Genomic DNA, 23,255 nt, shown 5'->3' on the forward strand with positions numbered 1-23,255 from the left:
GATAAGCAAACATATTACTGCCACAACATTTAAAATGTGACTTTTATTTCTATTACATCTTTAAAATCGAAAAAAATTCCAAGGTGCTTTTCTTATTTTATCTATTTTTCTAATCAATCTGTTCAGACATGTTATTACACACCTCTGGAGTAGGTACAAGGACAAGAATAGGCCTGAAATCAAAGTTCGAAGGGTGACTTTAACAAGATCAGATATGATTTGGCCAAAGTGCACAGAAGTGGAGGTACATCCAAGGACAGGGCCACCATGCTCCGCCAAAGAAAATGGTGGGGCCAACAAATTTAGTGAACACTGGATATTAAGGGATGTATAGCACTGGATTAAGAGAAAAAGGCAGATACCAAAGATTCAAAATAGTAGAAACCCGACAGGAGTATAGAATATGTAGGAGGGAACTTAAAACAGAGATAAGGAGAGCAAAAAGGGGATTATGAAAGGAAACTAGCAGGTAAAATAAAGGAAAATCCTCAGCTGTTTTACATGTAAGAAGATAGTGAAGAAAAGAGTGGGGCCCTTGAAGGACCACAGTGGTAATTTATGCATGGATGTAGGTAGGATTCTACATGAATACTCTGGATTGGTGTCCATTAGTGAGGCAGAAGGACTGTTATTATTAAGGAAAGCATAGACAAAGGGGTCTGGCAGTCTTAAAGGTAGATCAATCTCAAGAGCTGGATAAAATGTATCCCAGATTGTTGAGCGAATCAAGGGAAGAAACAGTGTTTTTGGGATCCTTAAGGGGGAGGGGGAGCAGCCCCAAATCGTGGCGCACTTAGGCACCAACGACATAGGTAGGAAGACAGATGGGGATTTAAGGCAGAAATTCAGGAGCGAGGACGGAAGCTTAGAGCTAGGACAAACAGTGTTCTTGTCTCTGGTTTGTTGCCCGTGCCACGTACTAGTGAGGCAAGGAATAGAGAGAGGAGTTGAACACGCGGCTACTGGGATGGTGCAGGAGGGAGGGTTTTGGATTCTTGGATAATTGGGTCTATTTCTGGGGTAGGTGGGACCTCTACAAGCAGGATGGTCTTCATCTGAACTAGAGGGGTACCAATATCCTGGGGGGGGGGAAGAATTCGCTTAGGCTATTGGGGTGGGTCTAAACTAAAGCTTTGAAAAGGGTGCAGAGGAGATTTACTAGGATGTTGCCTGGTATGGAGGGAAGGTCTTATGAGGAAAGGCTGAGGGACTTGAGGATGTTTTCGCTAGAGAGAAGGTTGAGAGGTGACTTAATAGAGACATAAGATAATCAGAGGGTTAGATAGGGTGGACAGGGAGAGTCTTTCTCCAAGAATGGTGATGGCGAGCACGAGGGGGCATAGCTTTAAATTGAGGGGTGATAGATTATAGGACAGATGTCAGAGGTAGTTTCTTTACTCAGTAAGGGTAAGGGTATGAAATGCTCTGCCTGCAACGGGAGTAGATTCGCCAACTTTAAGTGCATTTAAGTCGTCATTGGACGAGCATATGGACGTACATGGAATAGTGTAGATTAGATGGGCTTCAGATTGGTATGACAGGTCGGCGCAACATCGCGGGCCGAAGGGCCTGTACTGCGCTGTAATATTCTATGTTCTATGAGTACACGCAAACATTTTCAATTCCAGTCTGGCTGCAGAAGAGGTGCCAAAGGACTGCAGGACAGTGAAAGTGGTAGCACTATTCAAGAATTGAACAAAGGATAAACCAGGAAACTATAGGCCAGTCTAACCTTGATAGTGGGGAAACTATTGGAAGCAATTCCGTGGGCCAGAATTCACCTGCATTTGTAGAGGTAGGGGTTACTCAAAATCAGCATGAATTTGTTATCTGGAGGTCTAATCTGACCGAATTAATCAAATTTTTCAAAGAGGTAACCAGGTGCAGATAATGGCAAAGCTTTTGATGTATTTTATTTGGATTTCAGTCAAGTTTTTATATGGGAGACTGGTAAGAAAGGTAAGAGCCCATAGCATCCGAAAATCTTAACTAACTGGATCCATAATTGGCTGCGCAATTGTGTATTAGAGGGTAATATTTCAGGAGTATTTATCTGACTTTAAGTCCAAGCGCAAGGGAATAGGTGATGAATAGTAGGATCCTGGGAAGCACCAAGGATCAGAAAGATCTATGGGATACTTAAACTCTATGTCTCAGCTAATAAGGATAAGAGCTGGAGGTGATGCTGACATACAAGACATTGATCTGGCCACAGCTAGAATATGGTGTGCAGTTCTGGAATCCATATTTTGGAGGGATGTGATTGTACTGGAAAGGGTGAAAAGAAGATTTACCAGAATGTTGCCTGGGCTGGAGAGTTATGAAATTATAAAGAGTTTGGACAGACTGGAGTTATTTTCCACATAGCAGAGGAGATTGAGGCGGGACACAATTGGGATGTATAAAATTAGAGGGGCATAGAAAGGGTACATCGAAGAAACTTCCCCCTTGATGGAGGGATTTATGATCAGATTTAAGGTACAAAACAGAACAGAGTGTTTAGAGGAGATATGAGGAAGTCTTTTTCCCCAGACGCTGCTGGGAATCTGGAACACTCTGTCTGTAAGAGTGGTAGAGGCAGAAACCCTCATCACATTTAAGTAGCATGTGCAGTTATGATGCCAAGACAGACAAAGCTCTGGGTCAAATGCAGGAAAATGGAATTAGAATTGTTAGGTAGTTGTTTATAGCCATTGCAGGGCAATGAACTGATGGGCTAAATGGCTTTCTTGTGCTTTAGATCTCTATAACTCAAGACAAAATTCAAAACTGTGTTGAAGCAGATATAAAAAGTTTAAATAACGGATTGATTTTTAAGTAGGATTGTGAAGGAAAAGAGGTTAAGCTGTCCAGAGATGTTAGGAGGTAATTTTGGCTCAAAGCACCAAGCAGTTGAAAGGGCGAGAGAAGAACAAAAGCAGAGTTCTGGCAGTTTGGTCGGCAAAAAGGTTGGAAGACAGAGCTGGTTACAGAGAAGAGGGAAGTGAGAGCCTAGCAATAAACAGCAAACTGAATATTTTAAATTACAGGGATTGGTAAATTTGGAGGAAAAACAACAGGAAGGGCAAGACTTACTAATGGGATTAGTTTCGGATGAGCAGAGTTTGATGCAAGATAGAACGATGTACGCGAATGAACAAAACTGAAATTTACAGAAAGAGCCAAGAGAGATAAAAAGAAAATTAGGAATAAAAAAACTACCAGATAGCACCACCTCCATCAGCAAGGACAACATCCTCAAGCTAGTAGACCTGTGCCTTACTACCCAACTCACCTTCAATGACAAGACCTATGAATAAAACAACAGAACACCCATCGGATCACCAATATCAGGGTTCTTAGCAGAAGTGCTAATGCAGAGACTCAAACTAACAGCCTTCCCCACGATCCAAACTTTGGGTCCATTACCTTTGTCATCACAAACAGAACAAATTAGAGGAAATCGACATCATCATCATCAATAATATCCTTACTGGTATAAACTTCAGAAAAGAAGAGAACAACAGACCCCCCTTCCTAGGTGTCACAGTGGAACAAAACAGTTAATGGATAACTGCAGACTAGTGTCTAAGGAAAGCAACTCACACAGACCAGATACTCAAATACAGGAGCAAACATCCCAACACCCACAAACAGAGCTGCATCAGAATATTGTTTAAATGGGCCGCAGCACACTGCGGCACCCAGAAACTATGAGCAACAGAAAAAAAAACATACAGCATATTGAAGAACAGGTACCTGATAAACAGTCTACCGATTCTTAAATAACAAACCCAAACAGGTGGACACAACATGCCCAGAAACTCTAGCCACACTGCCATATATCAAAGACATCTCAGAGATGACTAAGAAGCTACTCTGATTCCTTGGCAGTATGGTAGCCCACAAACCTACCAAAACACTGAAACAGCTACTGATGAACCGAAAGGATCCTGAACCAACAACCTGCAAAACAAACATCATTTACAAAATACCCTGCAAGGACTATAACAAACAACATCGGAGAGACAGGCAGGAAACTAGCCACCAGAATACACTAATACCAACTAGTCACCAAAAGACATGACCCACTATCACTTGTATCCTTACACATAAATGAAGGAGGACACCACTTTGACTGGGACAATACATCCATCCTGGGACAGGCTAAACAAGAAACATGCATAGGAATTCCTAGAGGCCTGGCATTCAAATCAGAACTCCATCAATAAACACATCAATTTGGACCCCATTGACCAATCTCTGAGAAAAAGAACCAGAAATGATATCACCCACCTTAACAGAGCAAGAACAAACAAAAAGTGGAACAGAACACCAGTGCTTCACCAGAGGCTCACGGATGGTTATCTAGCATGGTGCAAACATGCCTGAAAATAAACTTTTCAGATTAGTGAGCAAACTTACAACCAGAACTTTATAAAAGTGCACAGAAAATGAAGAATGCGAGAATGGAAAACAAAGTAATATTTTGAGTTACATACAATGCTTCATCTGTGCAACAGCATGATGGATCAAATAGTCCTCTTAAAAACGGAATAAATGCTGACCTCAGTAAGAAATTTATTCATTTGTGCCTGCTTTGCTTTAAAACGCTTAATCTTCTGGTGAATTCTCTTGTCCTTTGCCAGCTGCTCCACTGTGGTCCACTGACAATGAAGGTAAGAACTAAACAGAGGGAGAAACAAAATTAGTATTAAGTCTATCAGTTTCACCAAGAAAAACCATGAAATGCTCCAGTGCCACACACTGGGCATATACAGGGTTTGAAAAAAGTGGCAGTGTTATTGGACCATTATTCCACAATAATATTCCAAAATTCCCTGTATGTGGGAATGGTTCCAGTGGATTGGAAATGGCTAATATTTATTCAGAAAGGGAGGGAAGCAGAAAGCAGGAAACTAGTCAGCTTAACGTGTATCATTTGGAAATTGTTAGAATCCATTATTAACAAAGTAATAATGGTACATTTGGAAAGTCAAAACACAATGCATCAATGCACAGATGAAGCATTGTATGGTTTTATGAAGGGTTAATCATGATGGCACAGGATTCAGGAAAAGGGACTGTGAAGAACATGGGGAGGTATTGGAGGTTTTGTTAGGCTTAAAAATGGACAAATTCCCTGGCTTTGATGAACCACATCCCAGGTAACTGCAGGAGGTAAGGCGGGAAATTGCAGGGGCTCTGACACAAATTTTTAATTTCTTTCTGGCCACTAGGTAAGTGCCAGAAGACTGGAGGACAGCTAATGTGGTTCCACTTTTTTAAGGAGGGTGGTAGAGATGAACCAGGAAATTACAAACCGGTGAGTCTCAGGTCAGTGGTAGGAAAACTATTGGAGACAATTCTGTAGGAGCGAATTAATAGCCACTTGGAAAAGCATGGATTAATTAGGGATAGTTTGCATGGCTTTGTCAGAGGGTAGTCATTCCTAACAAATCTGTTAAAATATTTTGAAAATGTGACCACGTGTGGATGAGGGAAGTTCAGCTGAAGTAGTTTGTATGGATTTTAGCAAAGCTTTTGACAAGGTCCCACATGGGAGACTGATTGAGAAGGTTAAAGCACATGGAGTTGAGGGAAACTTGTTGAGATGGATCAGAAGCTGGTTTAGTAATAGGACAAAGGGTAATGGTAGATTGCTGTTGGAGTGATTGGAGACTGGTGTCCAATGATGTACCATAAGGATTAGTAATGGGAACCTTATTGCTAGTTATATACAGAAATGATATAGATGAAAACGAGATGGGTACGTTAAGCAAATTTGCAGACGCCACCAAGATTAGTTGAGTGGTGAATAGTGAAGATGGTTATAGGCTACAGGAAGCTATAGATGTGCTGGTCAGATGGGCAGACCAGTGGCAGATGGCATTTAACCCCCTGATAAGTGAGAGATGAAGTGCTTTGGAAGAAGAAGCAAGATGAGGGAGTATTTAATGAATGACAGGACACTGGGGAGCTTCAAGGAACAGAGGGAGCTTGGGTAAATATTCAAAGATCCCTGAAGTTGACAGAACATGTGAGTAGGTTAATTTAGGCAGGATCTAGCTGTATTGCTGGCAATTCAAAGGAGGTTCACCAGACTAATTCCGGAGATAAGGTGTTGTTCTTGTAAAGAGAGATCGAGCAGTTTAGGCCTATAATCTCTGGAGTTAAGAAGAATGAGAGGGGATCTAATTGATGTATATAAGATATGAAAGGGAATTGACAAATTAGACATAGAAAGGATGCTGGCTGAAAATGTGTTGCTGGAAAAGCGCAGGTCAGGCAGCATCCAGGGAACAGGAGAATCGACGTTTCGGGCATAAGCCCTTCTTCCTGAAGAATGGCTTATACCCGAAATGTCGATTCTCCTGTTCCCTCGATGCTGCCTGACCTGCTGCGCTTTTCCAGCAACACATTTTCAGCTCTGATCTCCAGCATCTGCAGACCTCACTTTCTCCCCATAGAAAGGATGTTGGGTCATGTGGGGCAACCTAAAACAAGAGTTCATAGTTTTAGAATGAAGGGTAGCAGATTTCAAGCAGGAATGAGGAAGAATTACTTCTCTCAAAATGTGAATCTGTGGAATTCACTCCTCCAGAATGTGGTGGATGCTAAGACATTGAGTAAATTTGAGAAGACAGACAGATTTTTAATTAGTGATAGGTTGATGGGTCGTGGAGAGTTGGCAGGAAGTCAATTTGATGCTGAGATAGAACAGCTGCGATTGTGTTAAATGGTGGAGTAGGCTTGAGGGACTGGAAGATCTACTCCTAGTTCTGATGTTATATTCTTCTGAATTGATGGTGGAAGCAATAACATGTTACCTGCACTTTCTTGCAGAGGATGGGGCAGTGGGTTTGCAAGGGAATATTTCAGCTTCTAAACTATTTTCCAAAAATAAACATTTCCAGAAATATAAGTTCACATGAATTACATTAATACAACTGTTCAAACTCTTCAAACACAAATTATTTACTAAGAAAATAAACTAATATTCAGGGATTTTCAAAGGAGCAAGATAAATCAACATATCATAACCATTTGCTCAACCTTTTCTTGAAGTGCTAGCAGAATTCAGAGGAAAGGTAAAGTTTAAAAATTTGTTGCATTATTGATACATAACTTCTGACAGTATGAAAAAAAGACCAACAATTGGTCCCCATGCCAAAAATACACCTCCGAAAAAAATGCATCAAAAAAATCTGATTTAGGTAGCCAGGTAATTCAGAAGATGGGGAGATTTTTTAGATGATACTTTCTCAAAGGCAATTATGACTGGGGAGCAAATGCTGACCTTGTCAGCAACACTCTCCCATGAAAGGATAAAAAAATCCAAATCAGAGTAATTCTATTCAAATTCAAGTCAGTCTACATATTTTGTTCTTGGTAAAATTTGGATCATTATGTTGCAATTTATTTAAAAGAGAAGTACTTGAAAGCTAAGCAACTTCCATTATAATAGCCTGAAATGAAAATGACACCATACAAATATACATTACATATACTAAGACAGAGACCAATGAAGTCCTAAGTGCAACATTAGGCAGAACTCTCCCTCAATGTTTTTTTGATAAGAAATTCTGCAGGAGAAGGAAGGTGCAGAGAAAGATGGCTGGATGGCCAGTGGTTGGCAGCACTGATACCTAACTAAGAACTGATTAATCAAGATGAACTAGCGTGAACAGAACCTAATAAGGGTATTGTAGATCACAGCAATGCCTTAAACAGGCAAAACAGTTCTAAATGCAGTATCACTACAAATCTCTGACTGATTTCCTAACCTCAATTTAGCACAGTCTCATGAAATGTTTCAGTGATAGCACAAAATTTAGAAGATTTGGGAGTATATAATAGGAGACCATTACTAAACATAACAAAATGTCATGCAAGGCAAAAACTAGCACTTAAGATCTGTTTTTAAAGTCACCCAAAGATTTTTATTCACAATCTTTGCACTTTCAAGTATTTCAAGCAATATAAACAGGTTTTATATAGATCCAAATAGTTTAGATATTTTGTTCAGAAAAACAAGAGAAAAAACATCAGTTATTCAATATAAGGTGGGAGACATCCAATTTTCTGACATACCTTCTTTATAAAGAAAGGAGTCAAAAAGGGTGCGAATGGGCTGGGCAACATATGGAACACTAGCACTTGGACCTGGGCTGGGTTCCTTAAGGTTTGTCAGCCTCACCTACCAACCCCTTAAAGTGACAAAATAAGAGTCAGCTTAACTCTATGTTTTGGGTGAGAGCGCGAGTGCCAGAGAGAGTGCGAGAGAGAGCACGAGTAAAAATGAATGAGAGAGCACATGCATGACAGAGAAAGACAGAGTATGAGGCGCAAGAGGGAATGAGATGGTGTACATGGAGGTGAGTGTCTGATATCTTTGAGGGACAAGCACATCTGCACTTAGCACACAGGTGGTGTGTACTGAGTGAGATTGTGCATTTGAGAGCTGTCTCTTAACTAAGCCTTTTTAAAGAGTAAGTGAAGAAACTCAACTTATGTAACCACCATAATTCGAAGCGTGAGAAGGCTCTGCACACATATATGCAAGTTTAAAGTGACATAATTCATTTCATTGATTTGCATAGTGCAGTCTCTAAAATTTGCCTTCCCTTCCCCTCAACCACAGTGGAGACACTTTTCAGCAATCCAGAAGCAACATCAAGTGCAGCAATTTTACATTCAAACCATGCCTTACATTATTTTGAATATTACTGATTCTGGTCATTAAATACTTCAGGAAAAAGTGAGGACTGATGAAGAGCTTATGCTCCTCAGATGCTGCCTGACCAGCTATGCTTTTCCTGCACCACAACTTTTGAATTAAATTACTTCAACCTTCCACCCTATCAAACAATTTCCCATTCTGATCTTTCTCCTCCTCCTGTGTACTTACATTGGGAACATTTATCAGTGGCTGAGGTTTACCGTCCCCTCATCCTGAAATATTGCAAATGAATCATGATTGGTAACTTTCAGACTATTTAAAAAGCTGTCTGGACAGTGGTGATGGTGGTAGGACAGGTGAGTGGGCTGAACAACCTGACAGACACAGAAGAAGCATGCAACCAAGGATGTGAAAGAAAGAGCAACATAATGAGTGACAAAAAGTGAAAGCAAAAATGAGAGTTAGAGTGCTAGTAACACGAGAGAAACAGACTAATTGAAAGTGAGAGATAGATGGAGAGAGGAAGGAGAGAAAGAAAGAGAATGAAAAGTAGAAAAAGTTTGCGATAAAAAAGTCACAGATCTGAAAAGACAAGACAGTTTCTCTTCACAGAAGCTGTATGGTGTGCTCAGTATTTCGCGTTTTTTTCTATTTTGCATAACATGTTATGTCACAAATTCATTTTAAAACTATGTAATAGCCTCCGGTTACTGAGAGTAAGCTGCAGTAGCCAGTGTTTGCTGGGTTTTTTTGAATTTCTCAAACTCTGGTGCTTTTGTTGATGGACAGATATTGTGTTTCTGCTTGCTTATTTACAGTTTTTAAAAAATGCTTAATGAATTATATTGGAGATGATTCAAAGAAATAGTAAAGTGCAAGCAATGTAGAATGTTTCTCAGTTAATATGAGGTAGCTATCAATGCTTTCAAGAGAACATTCAGCAGCATACAATCTGAGTTAGGGGATAATTAATTTTCGATTTAATAGCTTTCAAAATCATGCTCAGGGCAGGAACCCTTATGAAATTCCACAAGGACATAACTTTCATCAATCTGCTTTATGGTACAATGTCATCCATTCAGGGAAAGAATGCCTAAGCACCATTTTGGATTAAATTTTATCCATAAACATACTTACTAGTTTTTGTATTTGACAAACAATTCTTCTACTTCCACCTCTTCGCCAGACTCAGTCTGAAATCACAAGCACATTTTAGAATCTGATGTCAACACAACCATTTGTCACTGTCACTTAAATCTCCAGGCAATTCACTACAAAGTGGTTAGGGACACAGTTATAACCTGCTTAAGTAGTATTAGAACGCAAAGAACACCAAAAGTTTCCTTTGGCAGGGATTACTTTATCCCCCTGCAATATCCTTATGAAAAGCTATCAATTCCAACTACTCTGCTTACTGTGTCAACCAACTCATGAATCATTTTATCTCCTCCTTAACCACCAGCTACTTCATTCACAATAACCTGACCTCGACCTGGCTTCCTGCCAAACCCACAGCGTTAAGCAGATGCCAAATGTACCATTTCCTGAGGCAGCAGCCAGTTTGCAGCTGCAGTACTGGAAGCCACATGTATTATTGTTGGCAATCATAAAAATAATCTCAAAATGTGTTATAATTTAAAATATGACCCCCTCTAACAAACTCAATTATGTTCTGTTGCATGCAGAAGGCTACATTTACACTGATGCATTTTCAGTATCATTCACAAATCACAATATAAAATTATACTGAATTCATATAATCAACAGCTGCTATAAGACCTAAACGCTCAAATTTTGACCTGCTACTGTTACATGGCTGCCAGCTGTTACTGGCAGATCAAATATCTTTACTTAAGGATTATGCAAAGACCAGCTAGTCAATCATTCCCTACATGCTATACTTTAAAACAAGAGAATGTTACTGCTTACAGTTTTCTTCACCACTCGCATGCTCAAGATCTTCTCAGTAACTGGACCAGCTGTAGAGTCCTGAAAGAATTATTCAATAATAAAAACAGTTGTGAATCTGAATTTATTACAGACATACATGAACAGATATGCTCCTTGCAAACAAAAGAATCTCAGATGTATTTGTAGCACCAGTAAATTGATCCCACAAACTCCTTTCAAGGAAATAATGCAGTGAGACTGTTAAAAGGGACATGATGGACAACTTTTATACAAGGTTTGTACGTAGAACGAACTGCCAAAGGAAGTGGTTGATGCAGGTACAGTTACACCATTTGACAGACATTTGGACAGGTACATGAAGAGGAAAGGTTTAGAGGGATATGAGCCAAACAGGACTAAGTTAGTTTGGGAAACTTGGTCAGCATGGACGAGTTGGATCAAAAGGTCTGTACCATGCTGTCTCTGACTCTATGATAAAGGGCAGTACTGATCAGGAAATTAAAATCAAATCAGCAATCAAAATTTAAACTACTGCCCTGAAACCATTTATAAATGATTTATCTACTTAAAATGTATATATTTTTAAAATCACAATGCTCGTTTGCTCCACACTTCAGGTCTAACCTTTCAGACAGTTTCCTTGAATAATTTGCATATTGCAGTTGTTCTTATGAAGGAAGTGGTTTGCATCAAAATACTCAGTATCTGGTAAACTTCTTTAATGCTGTACCAAACAATGTACAACATCGATGGGATACATCTTAAACTGCCAAGGCAACTCACTATGGGTGCAAGTCCTACTGTACTGTTTGAGATTTTCAAAGTTCTGCATATAAACAGTATTATGAATGTCAAAAAATCCCAACAATATGCAAATTGCAGCAGTTCCTCAAAAGAAAACTAGCCCATTACAGAAGCAATTTTTGTAGGTGGTACACTCCTTACAAAAACATTCCAATTCAAACCAAAGTTCACGAGATGAGGCAGAGAAGTCACACTTCAGGTCATTCCTTTGCTAAAGCAATGAATGTGCAATAAAGTGTGTTCAAACAGGTTGGAAATTGAGATTCAGGCCCCTTACACATTACAGCCAAACATTTACAGAAATTATATTTACACTTCGCTTTTATATTTGTTTCTTTTGGGGGGGTGGGAGCAAACGAACAGATAGGAAAAAAATGAGGTTTCATTTTAAAATACATAGTTTCTTTTTAATGTGTCGACCTTGGAAGTATTCAGGACTTGAGGGGAAAGAAAATCACAATAGGCACATTGCACTCAATTCTGCTCCTGGCCTAAATATAACTGAGAATGACGTATTAGTGATCTGTATTAGTGACGTCATTTGAGGTATTGTTAGCCAGGACAGCGGGTGAATGCCATTCTGCTTCCAAAACATTGGTGCTGTTTATTCATGCTGGGAAGGAAAGATGGCATGCAGCCAGCATTTAATTCAAAGGGCTCTCTATATGGTTTCAGAAGACCAGACTGATCTCTGTCTTCATTTCTGAACGATACACTTCAATTTCCAGCCACTGGGCAGCATGTAATGCAGCCCACTGGTGTCACATCATGGTATTGGGTCAGGAGAATTAGACTGATTTCTAATTCCGTGTGTCAAGAAAATGACTCCGAATTTAATGGTGGGAAGGAGAAGACACCCTAACATGAAAACCTCACCCGCTGGAAATGGGATTGTCAATCAGCTTTATTATTGAGTCACTAAAAACCAATTATTCCTGGTGTCACCAAAAGTAATGGTGCTTCAGGGTTTTAATCCAGTTAAATTTGCCTGTGGCCACCCTGGAGATGGTGCCCCTTATTGACAGGCACTTTTCAGCATCTGGAGGTTTTTATCCACAGGGGCATAAGCGGAAAGCCCCTGCTTTTGCAGCAGGCAGCTGTGCTGCCACCCACTCACTGGCAACCCCCAGTGATGCCCAACCTTCCATTTCCGGGAAACCTGCAATGACTCATGGGGAAGTCAGCAATCGAAAGATGCAAGCCTTTGATTGGCCAGCAGCTTTCAGAGGTAAAAACTCTATCCCACTGAGGCCTTGATCAGAAAGGAAGCCCAATCCTAGCCAATGAAGTCTCGATATGCACTTAAAATGCGTATGGCTTTCCATACTGAAAACAGGTGATCCTTCCACCAGGTCCTTAACTGTAGGGACTCTGCCATTATAACCAAATTCTGCCAACTATCAGCATTGAACACCTTCTCATTCATTACCTTGTGGTGAAATAATTCAACGCAAAGGAGATTCATCTCACGGCGCATATGAGAAATTTCGGAAACTGTTAGAAAACCCTTCGAGTACAATGATCCATCAGAAGTGTTAAGGACAGTGGCTTCACTGAATCATTATCAACTGTGAATTTTATGCTTTCTCCCCATTTGTTTGGGCATTATTTTTGTGCAAATAACAGCGACTGGCAACCAACGCTGGACCAACCAACAGCAGCCTTGTCTCACAAATGAATAAATAAATGATCCAATCCCCTCCTGAACATCCCCAGGCAAAGCACCTAATGACTTGTTAAGTGGCGAAAAATGGTTTTCCCACATTATATTTATTTTTTTTACTAATCACTAAACCCTTGCCCTCTGGTTCTTGATCGTTTATGAATGGGAACAGTTTCTCCCGAGCCTACTCATGACTTTAAAAACCTCTAACAGATCTCCTCTCAGCCATCCTCTCTTCAAAAAGACCAGTCCCAACTTCTTCAATTTATCCTCATCACTGAAATTTCTCAACCCTGGAACCATTCTTGTATATCACTTGTTCACAACTTGCTGATAATTTTGTGCCCTGAACCGTACACAAGATTCCAGCCGAGGCCTAACAAGAGTCATATACAAGTCCAACAAACTCTTGACATGGCTAATGAAGGGCTTATGCTCGAATCATCGACTCTACTGCTCCTCGGATGCTGCCTGATCTGCTGTGCATTTTCCAGCGCCACACTTTTCAACTCTGACTCTCCAGCATCTTCAGTCCTCAGTTTCTCCTTGTAATTGATGCCCCTATTGATAAAGCTGAAGAGAGTGCATGTTTTATTAACTGTTCTATCTACTCAGTCAGAGAAAGAGATATGTATAGCATGGAAACAGACCCTGCAGTCCAACTCATCCATGTTGACCAGATATCCTAATCTAATCTAATCCCATTTGCCAGCACCTGGCCCATATCCCTCTAAACACTTCCTATTCATATACCTATCCCGATGCCTTTTAAATGCTGAAATCGTACATTCCACCACTTTCTCTGGCAGCTCATTTCATACATGCACCACGCTCTGCGTGAAAAAGTCGCTCCTTAGGTCCTTTTTATATTTATCCCCTCTCACTCTAAACCTATGTCCTCTAGTTCTGGACTCCCCCACCCTAGGGGAAAAAAAACTTTTTTTACCCTATCCATGCTCCTCATGATTTTATAAACCTCTATCAAGGTCACCCCTCAGCCTCTGACATTCCAGGGAAAACAGCCCCAGCCTATCCTTATAGCTCAAATCCTCCAAATGGGGTAATCCACTGGTCACAGGCCTCCATTGTGAAAAGCAATCCTCCACCACCACCACTGTGTCTTCTACCTTTGAGCCAGTTCTGTATCCAAATGGCTCGTTCTCCCTGTATTCTAAACTTGCTAACCAGTCTCCCATGGGGATCCTTATTGAATGCCTTACTGTAGTCCATATAGACCGCATCTACTGCTCTGCCCTCAATCTTCTTTGTTACTTCTTCAAAAAACTCAATCAAGTTTGTGAGACATGATTTCCCACGCACAAAGATATGTTGACTAATACTGCTCCTCAGATGCTGCCTGAACTGCTGTGCTCTTCCAGCACCACAAATCCAGTATCCCTAATCAATCCTTGCCTTTCCAAATACATTTACATCCTGTCCCTCAGGATTCCCTTCAACAACTTGCTCATCACCAATGTCAGACTCACTGGTCTATAGTTCCCTGGCTTGTCCTTACCACCTTTCTCAAATAGTGGTACCACGTTAGCCAACCTCCAGTCTTCCGGCACCTCACTTGTGACTATCGATGTTACAAATATCCCAGTAAGTGGGCCCAGCAATCACTTCCCTAGCTTTCCACAGAGTTCTCGGGTACACCTGATCAGGTCCTGGAGAGTTATCCACTTTTATGCGTATTAAGACATCCAGCACCACCTCCTCTGTAATATGGACATTTTTCAAGATGCAACTGTCTATTTCCCCACATTCTATATCTTTCATGTCCTTCTTCACTAAACAATGTTACAAAATACTTGCTTAGTACCACCCCCACACAGAGGCTGCCTTGCTGATCTTTCAGAAGAAACCCTACTCTCTCTCTCGAGTTACCCTTTTGTCCTTAATGTATTTATAAAAACCCTTTGGATTATCCTTAACCCTATTCGCTAAAGCTATCTCGTGTCCCCTTTTTGCCCGCCTGACTTCCCTCTTCAATAGAGAGTAGAGTACCATAGCTTTTGTCATTTCTACCATATACAACTGATACAGTAAAAAGGAGACAGCGTCCTTCCAGGACTGAGGGTGCTACAGGGAAAGCACAAACCACACACTCGTACACAGCATAAAGTGCATGAGAAGTGCAAAACACACAAGTTATAGTGTAATAGAAGAATGATAAATAATAGATATTTTTATTGCTGCAATTCAAAGTCATGCAAAGAATTCCAGATGGGAAAGAGTCTGATCATACAGTGTTAAGGAGTCTGATGGCTTGGGGGGAGAATTATTATCGCACAGTCTGGCCGTGAGACACCGAATGCTCTGGTATCTTCTGCCAGATGGCAGGAGGGAGCAGAGTTTGGGTGAGGGGTGTGTGGGGTCTTACACAGTGCTCTTAGCTTTTTGGATGCAGCGTGTGGTGTAAGTGTCAGTAATGGAGAGGAGAGAGATCCCGATGATCCTCTCAGCTTCCTCATTATCTGTTATAGGGTCTTATGATCTGAGACAATGCAATTCCCGAACCAAGCAATGATGCAGCAGCTCAGGGTACTCTCAATGAACCCTGTGTAGAATGTGGTGAGGATGGGGGATGGGGATGGCCTGCGCAAAAAAGTAGAGATGCTGCTGGGCTTTATAGTCCTACTGCCTTTATATTCTAACGATTCACTCAATCTCTGATGTCTATACCTGACATACGCTTCCTTCTTTCCCTTAACCAAACCCTCAATTTCTCTAGTCATCCAGCATTCTCTACACACCAGCCTTTCCTTTCACCCTGACAGGAATATACTTTCTCTGGATTCTTGTTATTTCTGAAGGCTTCCCATTTTCCAGCTATCCCTTTACCTGCGAACATCTGTCCCCAATCAGCTTTTGAAAGTTCTTGCCCAATACCATCAAAATTAGCCTTCTTCCAATTTAGAACTTCATCTGTTAGATCTGGTCTCCGCTGTTCCATCATTTTAAAACTAATAGAATTATGGTCACTGGCCCCAAAGTGCTCCCCCACTGACACCTCAGTTACCCGCCCTGCCTTACTTCTCCAAGAGTAGGTCAAGTTTTACATCTTCTCTGGTATGTACATCCACATACTGAATCAGAAAATTTTGTACACACTTAAATTCCTCTCCATCCAAACCTTTAACACTATGGCAGTCCCAGTCTATGCTTGGAAAGTTAAAATCCCCTATCATAATCACCTTATTATTCTTACAGATAGCTGAGATCTCTTTACAAATTTGTTTCTCAATTTCCCTCTGACTATTAGGGGGTATATAACACAATCCCAATAAGGTGATCATCCCTTTCTTATTTTTCAGTTCCACCTAAATAACTTCACTGAATGTATTCCCAGGAATATCCTCCCTCAGTACAGCTGTAATGCTATCCCTCATCAAAAACGCCACTCCCCCTCCTCTCTTGCCTCTCTTTCTGTCCTTCCTGTAGCATTTGTATCCTGGAACATTAAGATGCTAGTCCAGTCCATCCCTTAGCCATCTTTCTGTAATTGCTATGATATCCTAGTTCCATGTTCCTAATCTTGCCCTGAATTCATCTGCCTTCCCTGTTAGGCCTCTTGCATTGAAACAAATGTAGTTAAATTTATCAGTCCTACCTTGTTCTCTGCTTTGTCCCTGCCTGTTTGACTCGCTTCTTTTCCCAACTGTACCAGTCTCAGATTGATCTCTTTCTTCATTATCTCCCTGGGCCCCACCGCCCCCGGTTCCAATGTGTACAATGACCTCCTGCTGTCCCTCTCCCCTTTGAGAACATTCTGCACCCTCTCTGAGATATCCTTGATCCTCGCACTGGGGAGGCAATACACCATTCTGATTTTTCACTGCTGACCACAGAAAAATCTGTCTGTGCCTCTGACGAGAGAGTCCCCTATCACAATGGATCGCTTGGACCTGACATACCCTCAATTACATTAGAGTCTGTCTTGATACCAGAAACGTGATACCTGAAATATGATCCATTCCCGAGAGTCCATTACCCCCTACATTTTCCAAAACAGTATACTTGTTTTAAATGGGAATAGCCACAGAAGACTCCTGCACTACCTGCCTACCTCTCCTACTGTTCCTGGAGTTAACCCAACTATCTGACTATATAGGAAGGGAGAAATGCCACAGATAACTACCATCCATCACATCCCTTAGCTCTTGTAAATTCCTCATTGCCTCTGTCACTCTAACTGATCCATTCGATCTGACAGGATTCGCAACCAAAGACACTTCCTGCAGACATAGTCCTCAGTAACATGGAAACTCTCCATAAATTCCCACATCCGACAGGGAGAGCACATCACTCTACTCAAGGCCACCTTCACTCCTTCACAATCTACACCCCCAGAAAATAGCACCATCTTATTGCTCTAAAAAAGTGCTCCAAGCTAACTTAGTACTTATGGTTCAGATTTTTAAAATTTAATCAAGAGACATATTTCAATAAAACATAATCCAGAAAGAACCTGGCCTACTAACATCTATTGACTGATAGCAAGATTACACATTAAAAGCTACGCACTTATCTGTTGCTGTGAGCTCTCCCACACAGGTTCCTCCAAGATCCATTGTGAAGTTTGCTGTTTGGGACATTTTCCTAGATGCACTCAGATGTCCTGCAATACTCGTGTACATATAAACCTAGATTCCTCTGCTCCTGCACCCTTTTAGAATTGTATACCTTATTTTGGTTTTCAACGCTCTTCCTACCAAAGTGAATCACCTCACTTCTTGGCTTTCTGCTGGAGTTGTCTGAAATGGTAGAGAATGATGATTTGAAAAGTGAGGATGAGGGGAACCTGATCATTAGATTCCCTCTGTGTGGAAACAGGCCCTTCAGGAATCTAATCATGATCAGGTTCCCCTCATCCTCACTTTTCATCCCACCAGCCTCCGCATTCAAATCATCATTCTCCAGCAGAATGCCATCACCAAACACATCTTCCCCTCACGACGGTTGTCTGCATTTTACAGAGATCGTTCCCTCCGGGTCACTAGTCCAAACACCACCCTGCCTTCCTACGGCACATTCCCCAGTAACAGCAGAAGGTGCAACACCCGCACCACTGGGTGACCGCTTTGTGGAACCCCTCCGGCCTGTGGGCAAGTAGGAGCCTGACCTTCCCGTGGCCAGTCATTTTAACCCAACGTCCTGCTCACATGCCCATGGGCCTGTCCCTCGGCGTGCTGCTGTATTCCAATGAATCACTTCGCCAACTGGAGGAACAACATCTCCTCTTCAGACTAGACACTTCGCAGCTTTCTGGGATTAATACAGAGTTCAACACCTTCACATTGTGAAGCATTTCTTCCCTTTCTTTAAGCTTGTTATCATGTCCTTTCCCTCCCCCATCCCACTTACTGTCCTTTCAAGTCTGGCAGGAGGCATACCATTGTTCTGCTATTCTCACAGTCCAATCACTTCATGTAAACTATCATCTTCAGCAGCACCCTACATCCACTACCAATACTCTCCTGAACTGTAGCATAAATGCTGTCCCGCCATACTTCACGTCAGTTCTGAAGAATCATCTAGACTAGAAAAGTTAGCTTGCTTTCTCTCCACTGATGCTGCCCAACCCACTGTGATCTCCAGCATTTGCTGTTTTCAGTGCAGATTCCAGCAGCTGCAGTAATTTGTTCCTAACCTTGGGAACTCCATTATGAATGAAGCTGCCTTCAGCCTGAAAATTATTTATTGACCACCACCACACAGTTTCCTACCACCCAGCTAATTTTGTATCTAAGTTTTGACTGTTCTTTCTCGTCCATGAAATACTATTATCCTGTTAAGAACGTAACACAGTTCGGCACAGTGCAGGCCCTTCAACCCTCGATGCTGTGCTGACCTTTTCTGGTTCAAAGATCAAACTGACCTCTATACCCTTCACTGTACTATCATCCATGTGCCTATCCAAGTGTCGCTTAAATGTCCCCCTAATGTATCTGACTCTACCACTACTGCTGGCAGTGGTACACTCAGCACGCACTCACCATTCTTGTGCAAAGAACTACCTCTGATATCTTCCCCTAAACGTTCCTCCAGTCACCTTAAAATTATGTCCCCTCAAGATAGACATTCCAACCCTGGGAAAAAAAAGTCTCTGGCTATCCACTGTATCTATGCCTCTCATCATTCTGTACACCTCTATTAAGTCACTTCTCATCTTTCTCTTCTCCAATTAGAAAAGCCCTAGCTCCTCAACCTTTCTTCATAATTCATGTCCTCCAGTCCAGACAGCATCCTGGTAAATCTCCTCTCTGAAGCTTCCACAGCTTTCCTATAATGAGGTGACCAGAACTGAACACAGTATTTAAAGTGTAGTCTAATCAGGGCTTTACAGAGCTGCAGCATAACCTCAGGGCTCTTAAACTCAATCATCCTGCTAATGAAAGCCAACACATCATATATCTTCTTAACAGCCCTATCAACCTGGGTAGCAACGTTGAGGGATCTATGGATATGGACCACAGAAGTGACCACAAGATTCATGTGACCCCCAAGATCCCTGTGTTCCTCCACACTGCCAAGAATCCTGCCTTTAACCCTGTAATCTGCAAATGCAACCTTCCAACGTTAATCACTTTACACTTGTCCAGATTGAACTCCATCTGCCACTTCTTAGCCTAGCTCTGCATCCTGTCCATGTCCTGTTGCAACCTACAACAGCCCTCCACACAATCCACAACTCCTCCAACTTTTGTATCATCAGCAAACTTACTAACTGACCCTTTCAAGTCATTTATAAAAATTACAAACAACAGAGGTCCCAGAACAGATCCTTGTGGAACACCACTGGTCACCGAGCTCCAGGTGAATATTTTCCATCTGCCACCACCCTGTCTCTTCAATGGGCTAGCCAATTATGTATCCATACAGCCAAATCTCTCTATCCATGCCTCCTTACTTTCTGAATGAGCGCACCATGTGAAACCTTATCAAAAGCCTTGCTACAATTCATATACACCACATCCACTGCCCTAGCTTCAATGTGTTATGTCACATGCTCAAAGAATTCAATAAGGTTTGTGAGGTATGACCTGCCCCTTACAAAGCCATGCTGACTATCTCTAATCAAACTAAGCTTTTCTAAATAATCATAAATCCTCTCTTTCAGAATCCTCTCCAACAATTTGCCCACCACTGATGTAAGTCTGAATAGTCTGTAATTCCCAGGGTTAGCCCTATTCCCTTTCTTGAACAAGGGAATAACATTTTCCACCCTCCAATCATCATGTACTACTCCAGTGGACAGTGAGGACGCAAAGATCATTGCCAAAGGCGCAGCAATCTCTTCCCTCATTTCCTGTAGTAATATAGTGTATGCCTATCTATCCTCATGTTGTACAAAATTTCCAGCACATCCTCCTCCTTAACATCAACCTGTTCCATGCTGTTTTCACAAACAACAAGGTCCCTCTCATAAGGGAACACTGAAGCAAAGCATTCAATAAGGATCTCCCCTACCTCCTCCGACTCCAGGCACAGGTTCCCACACTATCCCTGATCGGCCCTACCCTCACTCTGGCCATCCTCTTGTTCCTCACAGAAGTGGAGAACACCTTAAGGTTTTCCTTAATCCTACCCACCAAGGCTTTATTATGCCTCCTTGAAGCACTCCTAAGTCCATTCTTCAGTTCCTTCCTGGCTACCATGTAACCCTCTAGAGTCTTGTCTGATTCTTGTCTCCTCGACCTTCAGTACACTTCTTCTGTCTTCTTGACTCAATGTTCCATATCTCGTCATCCAATGTTCCTTCACCCTACCATCCCTTCCTTGCCTCAAGCGCTCCCTAAACAACCCCCACATTTCTGTCGTGCATTTGCCTTGAGAACAACTTATGCTCCCAATTTATGCTCCACACCTGCATAATAGCTTTGTAAGTCCCCCCTTCCCCAAATAAATACTTGGCCATACCATCTGCTCCTATCCCTTTCCATGACTATAGTAAAGGTAAGGGAGCTGTGATCACTATCACCAAAATGTCCTCCCACCAAGACACACCTGACAAAAATCGGTTCCATCCAGACTGTTCCTTTCCTGCTTCTGACTTCCACCCATACTTACTCAGTTGAGAAACCCTCCTCGATGACCTCCCTTTCTGCAGCTGTGATACTATCCCTGATTAGCAATGTCACTCCCCTACCTCTTTTACCTCCCTCCCTATTCCTTTTGAAACATCTAAACCCTGGAACATCCAACAACATTTCTGCCCCTGTGATATCCAAGTCTCTGGAATGGCCACAACCTTGTTGCTCCAAGTACAGATCCAGGCTCGAAGTTCATCACCCCTATTCCTGACACTAGTTGCATAAAATAGATATACTTCAACCCATAACACGCACTGCAACTTTGCCCTATTAACTGCCTATCCTTCCTTTCAGGCTCTCTGCACGCTGTATCTGCCTGTTCACCAGCTACTCCATCCTCTGATCTGTAACTCTGGTTCCCATCCTCCTGCCAAACTAGTTTAAACCCTCCCCAAAAGCTCCAGCAAACCTCCTGCCCAGGATATTGGTGCCCCTCCAGTTAGGGTGCAACCAGCCCTCCTTTTACAGGTCCCATCTTCCCCAGAAGGTATCCCAACGGAGAAAGTGAGGACTGCAGATGCTGGAGATCAGAGCTTAAAAATGTGTTGCTCGGGGGATCCAAGATGGTGACGACCCAGCAAGTCCGAGTCTATAGTGCTCCTCCCAAGACTTGGGCAAAGTGGGCCACCCACCCCCACCACACTCACCAAACCATTTAAAATTGCTGTTTAATTTAATTAGTTGCTTAGTATTAAATTTAAACAATCTAATCTTCAGTAAAAATGACTAAAGGGAAGGGAGCCCGCAGCTCTCAGCAAGCAGGAACCCCTTCCCCCACCCTCTCCAGCTGCAGCAGAGGCGTCCGCAGCCGCCCCGGGGGACTTACCTACGGTGGCGAGCCTTGTGGAAATCATCTCCAAAGTGGATGGGAAGATCGACGCTTTTATTGAAGAATCCCGAAGCCGATGGCACTCACTCTCGGCCGCGCTGCAAAAGCACGACCGAGACATTAAAGAAATCGAGCGCCGAGTCAGAGGGGCGGAGCTAAAGGCCGCGACCTCCGAAACTACAGCGCAATCAGCCGTGGATCGGGTCCGGACTCTCGAACAGCGAGTCCAGACCTTAGAGAATCACATTGACGACCTCGATAATCGAGGTCGTCGGAAAGAAATTCGTTTGCTGGGCCTTCCCGAACGGGAAGAGGAAGGCCAGTTTACAGCGTTCCTCAAGCAGTGGCTGCCACAGCTTTTAAATCTGGAGGCTGGATCAGGCCAAGTAAGGGTGGAATGGGCCTACTGGGTTGCAATACGCGGGCCTGATTCAAACCAGCGCCCCCGCCCGGTCCTGTTCCGGCTGCACAGCTACAAGGAGAGGCAGATACTCCTAGAAGCCTCTAGAAATCTTGGAAAAGATTCCCAAGCCATGATCTATAAAGGATCCAAGATCATGTTATTTCAGGACTTTTCCCCAGCTCTGGTTCGAAAGAGGAAGGCATTCGATGAGGCAAAGAAGTGTTTAAGGGACTTAAATATTCAGTACTCCTTACGCTACCCAGCGACGCTACGCTTTAACCATGAAGGATCCGTGTATAACTTCGGATCGCCAGAAAAGGCTAAGGAATTTTTGGACTCTCTTAGATAAATTGTAAGAGATAATGGATGTTAGTTTTCAAAGTTTGTGCGAAGATTTGTAGCTCGGGTGCTCGTTGTGGTTCTGTTCGCCGAGCCGGAAGTTTTTGTTGCAAACGTTTCGTCCCCTGGCTAGGCGACATCATCAGTGCTTGGGAGCCTCCTGCGAAGCGCTTCTTTGATGTTTCCTCCGGTGTTTATAGTGGTCTGTCCCTGCCGCTTCCGGTTGAAGACAGGAAGGCAGCTAACAATCCGCATACATGAACATCAACTAGCCACGAAACGACACGACCAGCTATCCTTAGTAACCACACACGCAGACAACAAGCAACATGAATTCGACTGGGACAACACTACTATCATAGGGCAAGCCAGACAGAGAACAGCCAGGGAATTCCTAGAGGAATGGCATTCATCCACAAACTCCATCAACAAACACATCGACCTGGACCCAATATACCAACCACTACAGCGGACAGCTGAAACTGACAACCGGAAGCGGCAGGGACAAACCACTATAAACACCGGAGGAAACAACAAAGAAGCGCTTC

At 42.4% G+C, this 23,255-nt stretch overlaps 1 protein-coding gene across 1 annotated transcript in view; it reads right to left on the reverse strand.

The window, feature by feature from the left end:
* chd7 (chromodomain helicase DNA binding protein 7) overlaps positions 1-23,255 on the reverse strand; it is a 356,622-nt gene that overhangs the window by 138,854 nt on the left and 194,513 nt on the right. The window contains exons 6-8 of the mRNA XM_043689312.1: positions 10,592-10,651; positions 9,800-9,855; positions 4,548-4,665 (exon numbers count right to left, since the gene is read on the reverse strand). Coding sequence (XP_043545247.1) covers positions 4,548-4,665; positions 9,800-9,855; positions 10,592-10,651 — 234 coding nt within the window. The remainder of the gene's footprint in view (positions 1-4,547; positions 4,666-9,799; positions 9,856-10,591; positions 10,652-23,255) is intronic.

The sequence above is a fragment of the Chiloscyllium plagiosum genome, chromosome 4, assembly GCF_004010195.1.
Source record: "Chiloscyllium plagiosum isolate BGI_BamShark_2017 chromosome 4, ASM401019v2, whole genome shotgun sequence".
NCBI classification, from domain to species: Eukaryota; Metazoa; Chordata; class Chondrichthyes; order Orectolobiformes; family Hemiscylliidae; genus Chiloscyllium; species Chiloscyllium plagiosum.